At 45.1% G+C, this 14,316-nt stretch overlaps 1 protein-coding gene across 2 annotated transcripts in view; it reads left to right on the forward strand.

The window, feature by feature from the left end:
* Window positions 1-14,316, forward strand: part of LOC126416184 (rhophilin-2) — a 461,568-nt gene that overhangs the window by 177,225 nt on the left and 270,027 nt on the right. The window contains exon 1 of one of the 2 annotated variants that reach the window (XM_050083766.1): window positions 9,973-10,183. The exons of the other annotated variant lie outside the window; for it this stretch is intronic. Coding sequence (XP_049939723.1) covers window positions 10,136-10,183 — 48 coding nt within the window. The 5' untranslated portion in view covers window positions 9,973-10,135. Of the gene's footprint in view, window positions 1-9,972; window positions 10,184-14,316 lie in introns of those variants that run through there. 2 annotated transcript variants of the gene reach the window in all.

Here is a 14,316-nt window from a genome sequence, read left to right on the forward strand (position 1 = left end):
AGCGGAGAACGTCAAATGCTATATAAAGCTGTTAACACATGATGATATTGTTTATGAGGAGGCAACAATGCCAGAAGACTGTAATAAATTGAGGAAGACATGCAGAGAATATAAGATTGGCACAGGCAATATCAGTCGATCCTGAGCAACGTTCTGCGCATAAAAAAAGCACTAAAAACCGCAACTGCTGTAAAATACGTAGAATAACCATCCGGAGCGACATAAAGTGGAATTTGAGAGGTGTCTCCGTTTCTAGGTAGCGTATAGGGCAACAAGTTTTTTCCAATGAACTCGATCATCTGTCAGATTTTCTGTTTCCTCCCAGTTCATGTCCACGCATTGAGGATCCATCGCAAAAGTTCATTGCCAGATGTTCCAAGCTCTTCCTCCTCTTCTGTACATGTCCGTTGATTTTCACGAGTGCTGCTTTAGGGATTCCTCTATCTTTCATGTGTAGAGCTTGCCTTGCAAGCTTCAGTTTCCTTTCAGCCACAATTTTTTTACCAGCTGCGCGTATAGACCATTTGTTCTCAGCACGTCATCATTTGGAGTATGTTCGCTTTAGTTGATGTTCAAATTTCGCTTCAAATATCGTTAGTGACAAGAATTGAGCTCGTGCGCTTATTTTTGTGACCTTTTTTTTATGGCCTCAGGTGCATATGTGGCCATGGGTAGAATAATAGACGGACACAGTAGAAGCATTATCGACATACTTATAGACTCTAATTGGCGTTTGGATCACGTTCGTTGTAAAACTGCGGAAGTTTTCCGAGTTTAGATGGTGATGTCTGCCTCCCTGTTATTACAGATTAGTCTACAGAGATATGATAATAGGTCAGCGTCTTTAGTGTTTCTGGTTGCATTATATTACGAGTAAATACAGTTCCACTTTTGTGCACATTGTTTTTGTAATATCAGTATTTACTTTAGCCCTACAGAACTCGCCATTTTATCCAGCATGGTAGTCACATAAGTGAGATGTTTCCAGAATGAAATTCTCACTGTGCAGCGGAGTGTGCGCTGATACGAAGCTTTCATAAAGGCTTAGATTGTTCCACAGTGATACTGGTTTATACTCTCAAATGCTTTTCTAAAATCAACTGAATTGAAATGACCACATGAAAACAGTCATAAGAAAAGCAGATGGCAGACTGAGATTCATTGGAAGGACCTTAAGAACTGGCTCACAGGCCAATTTTTTGACTCATTCTTCAGCATTGCTAATCAGTCGGCAACCCTTACCAGGTTAGATTAATAGAAGAGAGAGACGAGACCCGACGCAGAGCGGCGCCTTTCGTCACTGGGGATCGTTCAGCGGGTGCGAGAGCATTGCGGAGGGGCTCCACACATTCCGGCGCCACACCCTACAAGAGAGCCGCTGTGCCTCACGGAGAGGTTTAGTATTGAAATCGCGCGAAGTACTTTACTGGAAGAGTCAGGTAACGGTTACATCCTCTCACTTATGTCTACCTCATTTTTACGAAGAAATACAGTTGAATGAGATTTACTGACAATCATTCGTCGCACGCGCAATTGACGAGTGGAACGAGGGAAGGGGGCAGGAGAGAGAGAGAGAGAGAGAGAGAGAGAGAGAGAGAGAGAGAGAGAGAGAGAGAGAGACAAGCCACCAACTGTAAGATGGCTTGTGGAATGTGGAATAGTTGTAGACTCAGCACAAGGTAACATACATCTTTCAAATGGCGTTGCAGCAAGTAAGATATTAGTTGGTTTCTGAAACGAACGTGCCGTATGTCCTTTCATGACTACAGAGGAGACTAGTTCATGCATCGAGGCTGGCGATCGTCACTCCCGAAAAGTTCGTATGATCTTACATTCTTGTAAAAAGGTGTAAGCTGTTCCCTAATCCAGAGTGTTGACCAGGTTGTTGTACAACGTACTTCACTTTTTTCCGGCGAGCTGATAGTAGGGCATAAGAAAATCCAATTGGTGATAACTGGAAGAGGATTTCCAGTTTTGACATTCACCTTATAGCCAGATGAATCGTCGAAATACCTTGGTCGGAATTGGAACTCTATTAACTTATTACCGTGTCAGTATTGACCGTTGTCTCAGTCCAAATTCTGTGTGTTTTTTTGCTTTTGATACTAAAGGTTTGCAACAAACATTATTTAATCTACGTACTGGTCACGCATTTGCCAATATAGGTGTCAATATGACCGTCGTATTTAGCGTTTTATGCTTCCTGTGGCTTTCCTAACTAGCCATTCCTCGTCATGTATTGACAATAGGTATATAAATTTGCTTCTCTTTGTATGAAATCTGTGGCCCTAAATTACATAAATCTGTTTTCCTGTTAGTATCCGATGGAAAGAGAGAGGCAGCGGCTGGTCTTCATCGGATTTTCCATAGAACCACTGATTTTTTAAAAACTGAACACAGTGCTTCATCTACCAGACATTCTCAGTACAGTTACTTCAGTGTGTATATTTGACAACGAACAGTTCGATGCAAATGTCCTTCAGATATACATGCATGTCTGAAAGAAGACACTGTTGACGATCTTAAAGCTGTGTTGAAATATGAAATGTATTCGCAGATTGCGAACACGATATCACATCAGCTATATGGTTTGCTATGTCTGTACCGGTCCGGGACTCGAACCCAGATCTCCCGCATGTCGTGAACGCTCGAGTGTATCGTTGATGTAATCTCGTACACGCAGTTTTTGCGAATACATTCCTTAATTTAATACGGCTGTGGATCTTTTTTAGCAGTGTAAGACATTCGCATCGAACGGGGCTAACTGTATTTCATGACAAAGCAAGACACTGATAAGAGAAACATTCTCTCTCCCTATGCCGGAAATACACTAACATTTTGCGGGCTGTATGGGACGTAGTTCGGTCCGGTAGGCGAGCATGGACAGCCGAAGTGGTTGAAGCGAGTACTCGCGAAAAAGGGATATCCGAGTTCGGGTCCCTGACCGACACAAACTTTGATGTGCGTATAGTAAACCATACAGCCGATGTAGCATTGTATTCGCAGTTTGTGACTATCTTTCATAAATACCGTCACAGTAGTCGTTAACATATGGCGCTTTTCTAATTGCTAAGACTACAGGTCTACAGGACGGGTAATGCGAATGATGTTTCGTACTGAACAGTAAAAGCTGTTTTAATGTGGCTGCAGTGAAATGCAATAAGACAGAAATTGGTCATAAATATCGAAGTTCAGAGACTTTGGTTACGAAAGATAGGCTCCGTTTTCTAAAACCTGACTTTCAATCAACCGTTTGTATAATGAATGAAGGGAAAAAGTAATGAGTTTTAAAAAATTCTTTCGGTCTGTATGTCCCTGCGTCCGTCCGTGTATGCTGGCGCGCGAACCGAGAGGAACTCGTTTAGTGTGTAGAGAATCCAGTTGTCTTGTCGGTTTTTCGCAGTAGGTGCATGTACTGCGAATGCCATACACGCTCTACCGTAGCTGACACATAAAATTAGGTCGAGGTCAGTCTTCTCCTCACAATTACTGACATTTGCTTATCAACAAAGTTCCTCTTTCAGCGATGATATCACTGGATTGGAATCCACTAGGCTGACGCCCGACTCGTATGTTGGGGGGCACGAACCCGTTACTCCTCGCTGCTGTAAGTTACGCTAGCGGCGTTTAAGAATTCCCAGCCAGCTCCGTACAAGTGAGGCAACAAGATTAATGTGAGTGAGTTACCTTACACCAGACGTCAAGAAAACAGTAAAGTTTACTAAAAAATTGCGAAACAAGTTTTCCCTGTCACTCACTGACAACAATGACGATACATATTAGAACTGTAGTTGGACTCTCAAACGATGGCTGTCGAGTTTAGGTTTGTTCGGCGTAGCAAAGTCACGCATATTCAGACAGCCAATGAGCGTTTAGTTGTGTTCTGAGCTCTCTGCTCTGAATGCCGCAGCTAATGCGAGCATTAAACATGAGCGTAGCAAGTTGTTTAGTGAATTTATATTTCATTTGTTGCGAGTTGTTACCGCTGACGGTGGTGGTAAGTCATAAATTCTGCATAAGTAAGCGAGAGACATAATTTGAAGGATATACGCTTCCTTTAGATGGAAAGCACGCGCATGCACGTACCGCAACTGTCGCTCGGAATCGTAAACAATGCCATCCCCGTCCATGTCTCAACATGCGCGAACCACGATAGTTCGTGGATTGGACAATGGTCTGCCAATTCTTGGCAGGCAGCAGCGCCGTTGAGGGCAAGAAGTATGCAATGGGCACTACTCCCGTCCTGACGACTTTACCTTATCTTAACTTCACTTAGGCATCTCACTATTAATTCGCAACCTACATAAATGTTATATATCAATTAATAAGCTATTGCAGTATGAGAAACTATCACAAAGGTTCACTAAAATGTCCTGAATGTCATTTTTCTTTTATTCACTGCATTGTATTAAAACAGTCTTAAATTGAGTTCATGTTACGTGGTATAAACAGGTACCATATTTGAAGATGACAGACACTGCAATGCGCATTCACGAATCCATGTTACTTCCGTGTGGCATTTATACCCTAGCAGGGGATCGGTGTTAATTGCGCACTCTCGTGAGTTGTGATCACTGGAAGAGAGACAATGGAATATTCCCACTTTCACTTTTATTAATCCCACAGTGGACACGCTACATACCATTGTGCCTCTGACGTAAGCCGCAAATTTCACTTAGTTTACAAGCGAATTTATTACCTGCAACTAAAATTAAGTACGTCTTCAGATATTATTGCCTCCATAAGTATTTTTATTTGTTACAGATGAAGAAAAGTGTACTCTTAAGAAGCATTTTAACTTTAATCGACATTTTTGGATTCGGCTATTAGCTGCTAGAAGCTTGTATGTTGTACGGCAACCGGGGACCTAGAAACGACGGAGAGGCTCCGTCCCTGCCGCAGCCGCAGTGGTCCACAACCCCACGACGACTACCGCAGTCCACTTCACCCCTCCTCCGGCCTACACCGAACCCAGGGTTATTGTGCGGTTCGGCCCCCGGTGGAACCCCCCCCCCCCCCCAGGTAACGTGTCACACTAGACGAGTGTAACCCCTATGTTTGCGTGGTAGAGTAATGGTGGTGTACGCGTACGTGGAGAACTCGTTTGCGCAGCGATCGCCGACATTGCGTAGCTGAGGCGGAGTAAGGGGAACCAGCCCGAATTCGCCGAGGCAGATGGAAAACCGCCTAAAACCATCCACAGACTGGCCGGCTCACCGGACGTTTACCCAAGTCCGCCGGGCGGATTCGTGCCGGGGACCAGGCGCTCCTTGCCGCTCCGGAAAGCCGTGCGTTAGGTCGCTCGGCTAACCGGGCGGGCTGCTAGAAGCTTAGTGTTATAAAATCTGAGAACCACGGGCTACAGTTTGAGAAGCACTGATCTAAAAACAATAGGAACAATAGGAACAACTGTAGAATATTGTGACAGTACAGAGGACACGGGTTAGTTCCCATTCTGGACGACATATCGTTGCCGGTATTACTCAGTCCGTGTTAATTTCCTGCCATATCCGAAATTCATTCTACCTAGCAAGAAAGATTACACGCTGTCCGCCGGTGACAATGCTTTGCTTATTCTCCGCCTACGGACGTAGGGAACAATGGGACAGCAGAAATGATTTAGTGTTGCTGTCGATACTTTCCGCTAAAGTCGTAGCGTTGCAGTGTTCCTCGTGTCCTATCGTGCGGCGCCTCATAGTTCTGTGACCTGTTGCGACTTCCAAACAGTGTAAGAGAATAACTTTCGTCGAATGAGTGGGTGTTCTGCCGTACTTAAAACAGAACCTGTTGAACAATCTTGTGTCTAGTGTTGGAGGAAGTTCAGTATAGACGAACTATCACTAGTATACGGAAAGGCTTCATTGCGTCATTAAAATAACATACAGTATTCTTCACCTAAGTTTATACTTGCGCGTATATTACTGGACGAACTATCCACGGTTGAATAATTTCGCTACTTGTGAAGACCCTAACTGGACTATATTACTTCCGACGGCCGATGTCTTGGGTCGTCACCGCTCTACTGACCTAAGATAGCTATTGTTACAATTTTGAATTAAACTAAATGCATATTCGTTAACTATCTTGGGTGACGTAGTTTTTATGATCACTGGCACTTTCCCTGAGTTTTGGTTTTGTAATTTGGTAAAGTTTTTAAATATGATTGCCTCCGAACAGCTAACGACATGAATGTAGAGTCTACTGTATACTCATTATCAAATGGCTCCGAGCACTATGGGACTTAACAGCTATGGTCATCAGTCCCCTAGAACTTAGAACTACTTAAACCTAACTAACCTAAGGACAGCACACAACACCCAGCCATCACGAGGCAGAGAAAATCCCTGACCCCGCCGGGAATCGAACCCGGGAACCAGGGCGTGGGAAGCGAGAACGCTACTGCACGACCACGAGATGCGGGCATACTCATTATCAGCGATGTCTTCTATCAACGTACATTGGTCTTCTGTTAGTCTATCCACTGCTGTCTGCCGCTACACTGGCATCAGTAGCTCGTTTTATGGTGCAAACGTCTAAAAGTAAAAAATAAAAAAAAGAAGAAATCGAATGGAACCACGTTTGTAACCAAGAAGAGCAGTATCGTGTGGATGGATACCACTCCATGAACGACATGAGCTCGGATAGAGCACACTTGCGTGTCTCTCTTGGAACATAATGTCTACAGCGTTGTGACTTACGTATAAATCTCCTGATTCCAAATTGGTTTGTTTACTTTATTTATTTATTTATTTATTGGCGTCTTGTGTTCATGCCATAAAGCCAGCATGTTATTTCAAAAATTCACTGATGAAAACACATGTTTAACGACGATGTCATAACGATACATCGCGCTGACTGTTACTCCTCACGTTATTTGGGGAAAAATACGCTGCTTCTATAACAAGTTAAGGTGCAACTTTAGCTTGTGAAAGCCATCATATAACAAGCAGATAAAGATATAACAATACGTATCTATGGCACTATGTTTATACGGGCAATCCATTGTTCGATTGAAACTCTCTGTGGAATAGGCGCCCCAGTATTTGAGCGGTTTCCATTCTCTTAGGCTGGGGCCACAGTGGAAGCGACAACGCTCACCAGAAATCGCCCGATAGCTGGATCACAGAGCGTCCTGTCCGTCAATTTTTGGCTATTAAAACGACGGCGAGAGAGAGAGAGAGAGAGAGAGAGAGAGAGAGAGAGAGAGAGAGAGAGAGAGAGAATTTTTAAGCGTAATAATACAGCGTTAAATCAAATAATGTTTTTATCTCCATTGCAGATTACAGTTACGAAAAATTTGGAACTTGAAATATGAAATTACAGGATTATCAGCAAAAAAGCTGAAGGCTTCTAATTTCTGAAAAGATTTTGTGTCTCACTTCATTACTATTCTGTATGTCAAAATACTCCTAAGCAGTAATAGTTGATTCGGCAATTCTTTCGCACAAACTGTATTAAACAATTAAAAAGCAAAATATGCGAGTGGAATCGTAAAAAGAAGGGAATTCCCAGTGAACGGACTGCCGAACGAAACGTTGCGCAAGGTTGGCGAAGCAATTCGGTCGCACACAACGGCTCGTTCATTCGACAGGGTTGGCGGAATAAAGTGCTAACCCACAAGAGCGTCTTTTGCGTTACTCCGTACATGTTTGAATTTAGCCAAAGACAAGAAGTTAAATACTGTAAGACAAATGTGGTGTATTCGAAAACACAAATAGATGACTTGATCAGGCTAATCCTTATTAAATTGCGGGTTAGCGCTTTTCTCTGCCAACTCTTCCATGTTAGCCTTTTGGTGTTAGCGCATTGAATTGTTGATAGCGTTGGGATGAGTCATAAGATATAAATGGTAGGTAAATAATAGAAATGTAATAAATCGCTGCCAGGATACCTCGTATGCGAGGGAGGACCCGGAAATAGCGAGAAATGTTTTACAGAATCGTGTATTTGACGGAACATTTTCAAGGCTTAAACGCCTTCATAATAGTATCCTTCAGACGTAATACGCTTAGCCCTACGTTTTTCCCCGTTGGTAGAAACAGTTTATGAACTCCTCTCAAGTTACGCAGTCTAGTGCCTCCAATGATTAATTTTTCACTTCTACGTCTTGAACACGATTCCCTTTTAGGTTTCCTTTCATTCTTAGCATTAAAAATAAATCACAAGGGACGAGGTCCGGTGAGTACAACGAGTGAGAAACCGTTGTGATTAGGTCTTTGGCCAAAAACTGCCTGACACTCAACGCAGTGTGCGCAGGGGATTTGCGGTGAAAAAGCTTATCTCCTGATTTGCCACAATGCGGGTCATTCTCCTGTCTGTTATTTTTTTTTTCTTCTTCACTTCTTCACTCCTTCACTGCTTCACATGATCGTTTTAGCACTTCAAGATGGTTATGTTAGTTAAGTAATGAACGATCCTCTTGAAGTGGAAAAAAATAAAGCACTGTCTTCATTTGGGATCTCACGTGCTTTGATTTCTGTGGTTTTGGTGACTGCGTCTTCCACTGGCTGGACTGTTGCGTGGTTCCTGGGTCTTATTTATAACACCACGACTCGTCGCCCGTGATGACTTTCGCGACAAAATCCGTATCATTTTCTAGCTATTTTTTAAAGTCCGAGAACATGTGCAAACTGTTGGTTTTCGGGTCGTCAGAAGGCACGCGCGGAACGAATTTTGCTGCAACACATGACATCTTCAGTCCAAATTCATTGGTACGAATTCCTGAATATTTCAGCCATTTTAAAAATTTGATCGATTCTTCTAAGACAATCAAACATGAAACGTCCTGGGAGATTACAGCTATGTGCCAGACTGAGATTCGAACTCGGGATCTTTCCCTTCCGCGGGCAATTGTTCTACCGATTAAGCAACCCAAGCACGACGCAAGAGCGGTCCTTGAAACGAGCAGACGTGATCGCAATACGAATTTTTTCAATATTTTCGTTCGTTATCGAAATCGAGGGGCGTTCCGGTCGTGAATCGTCTTCAGTTGCCATTTTACCACTTTTAAAACGAAAAAGCCTCTCGTAAACTCTTGTTCGACTCAAATCTCCCTCCCCTTAAGCGTTCAAGCATTTGACATCCCCTGCTGCTGATTTCACTAACATAACCTAGTGAGTTAATGTTTAATGTCTACTATAGAAAAATCGCCTGACTCGTGAATCAGCGCTGACAAAAACATTCACACTGGCCACAATAATGTTTCCGCAACAATGTCGCAAGGGCAGCTGATAGTCTGGTGAAGACATCTAGCGAGATCGTGCACCAGCACACTCACCTGAAGATGGCGGCCAGTTGGACCGCGGAAATATTGTGTCATGAAGACTTTATGATCCGGCTGCATACCCGAGAAGAATATTATCAGAATCTGAACTAGTGTTCGACCAAACAGAGAGAAATTCTCATTATTTTTGGTATCTCCTTCGTAAAATACTGATGTGAGTAAAAGCATCAGTTAAAAATATCGAGTAAAGTATACGTGTCAACATGAAAGTACTCGATATCAAGAATTACAGATTTTTTCCGTGTTCCTAAACATGAGACTGTCGTGCTTGAATTCCTGCGATTAACAGGATTGTTTTATGCAAATAACTCGGCCAGATCTCACAGACTACCATGTAGTGAATTATTTTAGCTAGTTAACGTCCTCGCGGGAATACGGTGTTGTCAAAGTAGGCGTAGCAGACGACTGCTGCACAGCGGGCGTTGGCAGCCGCCGGCCGCACCTGCTGCGGATCGTCCTCGAACAGACGAGACTGCCGGCGTGGCCTGTGAGGCTGTAGAAAGTTGCCCCTGATGCTTGGCCCGTTGTTTTGAAGCGCCCGTCTCCGGCGTTCCGATCGCGCCTCCTTTCCCTCGCGAGCGGCGCGGTGTCTCTGGCGACCACCGGCAGAGGCGCTGGCGTTGGCGGCGCGCGCCCTCCGAAGCGAGCGCTGGAGCCCCGCCACTGTGCGCCCAGACGGCCGACCAGCGCGTCCCACACTCCTCGAGCGCCGCGGTCCGCGCTTCGTGTCCCTCCTGCGTCGTCTGCCCTGACAGTCGGAGAACCCAGGCGTCTCGCGTGTTTTTGTGTTTGTGATGCGTGTGACCTCTGCCGGCTGACCACAAGCGGTGACATTGGCTCCATTGTTGCGGCATGGCGCAGGCGGCGGTGCTACGGGCGCAGAACCGGGCTAGCCACAAGGTGAGCGACAATGTCCCAGTGTTCAAATTCTACATGTGTACTGTGCAAAATCTGCAATGCAGGATGTGCTGATTGGTAACTTCCTGGTTCAAAACCGTTAAGACTTTGGTAGCCACTAGTTCACAGATTGCCTGTTTGAACCTGTTTCGGTTTTTTCGGCCGACGTTGGTTTGTCTGACGTTCCGCCAGCATGAATGGCTAATGGCTGGCATTGTCGAAGCTTTCCAGAATGAGATTTTCACTCTGCAGCGGAGTGTGCGCTGATATGGAACTTCGTGGCAGATTAAAACTGTGTGCTGGACTGAGACTCGAACTCGGGAACCTTTGCCTTTCGCGGGCAAGCGCTCTATCCTTCCTTTCAGGAGCTCTAGTTCTGCAAGGTTCGCAGGAGAGCTTCTGTAAACTTTGGAAGGTAGGAGACGAGATACTGGCAGAAGTAAAGCTGTGAGGAGGGTAGAGCACTTGCCCTCGAAAGGCAAAGGTCCCGAGTTCGACTCTCGGTCCGGCACACCTTTTTAATCTGCCAGGAAGTTTCATTGTCAAAGCTGTTTCCACCAGCAGTGGACGATGAAGCTTTGACAGTGGCCGCCACTCGTGGTGGTGTATCGTCTGAAAAGTCGTCAAACATCGGCCGAAAAACTCCAGACACAAATAAAAGGCGATTTGTCAACTGCCTGGTAATTATAACTGCTCTCAGACTGGGTCTCGAAACCGGTACCTTTGCCTTTCGTGGACAATTGCTCAGCCGGCCTGTGTGGCCGAGCGGTTCTAGGCGCTGCAGTCTGGAACTGCGCTACCGCTACGGTCGCAGGTTCGAATCCTGCCTCGGGCTTGGATGTGTGATGTCTTTAGGTTAGTTAGGTTTAAGTAGTTCTAAGTTCTAGGGAACTGGTGACCTCAGATTTTAAGTCCCATTGTGCTTAGAGCCATTTGAACCATTTGACTGCCGTTTTGACTCTTGGAACTAGAAAATAATCGCACGGTGCGATATCTGGTGAATAAGAGTTTTTTGCAAATTCTCGAATAGTGTGGACACCACCATCGCACTCCCCCTTCCCTGAAATTTTGATTGTGGGGACCGGTCTGTAGCGTAGCCTGACGTCTAGAATAGGTTGTAAGGTGGTCAATGAATATAAATGCCAAATAAGGATTGAGGTAACAGACTGATTTGTAGTGCACCCTAATATTAAGATTCACGTCATATTAGAAGCATTTTGTCACCAATAGCAAACGTTTTGTCATAAAAACTAAAACTGCAGTGTAAAATCAGAAACGTGCACTACTTTACGGACAGATCTGCAATGAGTATTTTGATGCGTTTTATTAACATACATGGTGCATAAACTGCGAACAATGTAGAGGGGGTCCAGTACGTAACTATCACACAAATGCTCTGTCAGAGGTACTGGCGGAAGTAAAGCTGTTTAGGCGCTTCCTGAGTTGTGCCCTTACAGCTTCATAGCTCCACTTCAGAGCATTTCCTGGCTAGAGGCAAAGGTTTCTGGTTGGAATCTCGGTCTTGCTCGCTGTTTTAATTAACCAGTAAGTTTCGTCATAGACTTCCTTTCCTACGCTATTCGGATACGGAACGAGAAAAGAACACTCTGCACCCTAATTGCCCGTATCTTATTCTCATAACCCTACGTGAGATACACGTTAGCAGTCGTGCAGTTTTCTTCTAACACTGGTTCTCTAAACGTAACCACCACTGTTCCACGAGAACGACGCGGTCTTTCAGCAGCAGCAACAAGCGGACGCAGGCTTCCGCGGCCATTGCCATCTAATACCAGAAACATGTTTGTACGTATTCCGTGCGTTCCTATACCATTTATCTGATTACGGTAGAGCTGTGATGAGTTATGTACACGCCCGCGAAGGTTCTGACGGAGTAAGAACGACCAACATCCCCTAGGAACGGGGCTGGAGGTGAAAAGGGGGTGATGTAGCAGCATAACTCTAGAACCATATTTTCGATATAAGTGACTCATTATTTTTATAAGATTGCTGTGGGAGTAATAAACATCTACAAGCCCGTTACATCTAAAAAATAGTTGATAACGACCGATATTAGTACCAAATCCGTAGTTTCCGAGGTCACTACGTTGATTGGTGACGGTCCCAGTAAATTTGCATCCGTAGATGTATGGGTGTGAGAGACCAGGTTACAAGGAAAGTTACGTATCAGCATATGTCGGTAAAACTGCAACAATTTCTATCAAATATTCTTCACGGAGGGCTCACAGCCAAATATTTATTTATTGAATGAATGTGACTCTTTTTTTTCCTTCCATGGGCCGTTACGTATGTAATCTTCCCTCGTTTCTTTCGGTGTATAAGCACCGAAATGTAGGTAAGGGATTAATGTGGCATTTGTGTCTTTGTGACGTGCGTGCGGTAAATACGGAAATGTGAACTATGGCGACGTTATTACCAATTGCGTGCAAACGGAACCAACATTCTGTTACTCTTTTCTTGGCTGCCGAAGGTCGAACACCGGTAGACATCCGTCGGCGAACGAAGAATTTGTGTGGGTCAGCATGTCTGTGGAAAACCACCGTTTTGGAATGGTGTGCCTAGTCCTGTGCTGCTTCGTGATAACGCACGTCCCCTTATCGCAAATGTCGTAACGCGGCAGTTAAGCAAACTGAGATGGGAGACGCGGAGCACACGCCCTATAGTCCTGATCTCTCCGCATGCAACTATCACGCCTTCGGTCCCTTAAAAAAGGCCTTGAAGGATCACAGATTCCTGTCTGACGAGAACATGCAGCAGGCAGTTATGGACTTCTTCACGCGGGCAGGACACGGTGCTCTACTAAAGAAGTATCTTCAACCTGGTGCGTCGGTGGGATGAATGCCTCAGTGCGCAAGACGATTTTGCCTGATTGGCGTACTGTACTGCCTTCGAAAAGAAACCCGATCGCTCCCCGTTATACAGGGTGTTACAAAAAGGTACGGCCAAACTTTCAGGAAACATTCCTCACCCATGTGTCCGGAAACGCTTACTTGCCATGTTAGAGCTCATTTTATTACTTCTCTTCAAATCACATTAATCATGGAGTCGAAACACACAGCAACAGAACATACCAGCGTGACTTCAAACACTTTGTTACAGGAAATGTTCAAAATGTCCTCCGTTAGCGAGGATACATGCATCTACCCTCCGTCGCATGGAATCCCTGATGCGCTGATGCAGCCCTGGAGAATGGCGTATTGTATCACAGCCGTCCACAATACGAGCACGAAGAGTCTCTACATTTGGTACCAGGGTTGCGTAGACAAGAGCTTTTAAATGCCCCCATAAATGAAAGTCAAGAGGGTTGAGGTCAGGAGAGCGTGGAGGCCATGGAATTCGTCCGCCTCTACCAATCCATCGGTCACCGAATCTGTTGGTGAGAAGCGTACGACACTTCGACTGAAATGTGCAGGAGCTCCATCGTGCATGAACCACATGTTGTGTCGTACTTGTAAAGTCACATGTTCTAGCAGCACAGGTAGAGTATCCCGTATGGAATCATGATAACGTGCTCCATTGAGCGTTGGTGGAAGAACATGGGGCCCAATCAAGACCACCAACAATGCCTGCCCAAACGTTCACCGAAAATCTGTGTTGATGACGTGATCGCACAATTGCGTGCGGATTCTCGTCAGCCCACACATGTTGATAGTGAAAATTTTACAATTTGATCACGTTGGAATGAAGCCTCATCCGTAAAGAGAACATTTGCACTGAACTGAGGATTGACACATTGTTGGATAAACCAGTCGCAGAAGTGTGCCCATGGAGGCCAATCAGCTGCTGATAACGCCTGCAGACGCTGTACATGGTACGGAAACAACAGGTTCTCCCGTAGCACTCTCCATACAGTGACGTGGTCAACGTTACCTTGTACAGCAGCAACGTCTCTGACGCTGACATTAGGGTTATCGTCAACTGCACGAAGAATTGCCTCGTGCATTGCAGCTGTTCTCGTCGTTGTAGGTCTTCCCCAGTCGCGAGTCATAGGCTGGAATGTTCCGTGCTCCCTAAGACGCTGATCAATTGCTTCGTATGTCTTCCTGTCGGGACACCTTCGTTCTGGAAATCATGTCTCGATACAAACGCACCGCGCCACGGCTATTGCCCCGTGCTAA

This window comes from Schistocerca serialis, chromosome 8, assembly GCF_023864345.2.
Source record: "Schistocerca serialis cubense isolate TAMUIC-IGC-003099 chromosome 8, iqSchSeri2.2, whole genome shotgun sequence".
NCBI lineage: Eukaryota > Metazoa > Arthropoda > Insecta > Orthoptera > Acrididae > Schistocerca > Schistocerca serialis.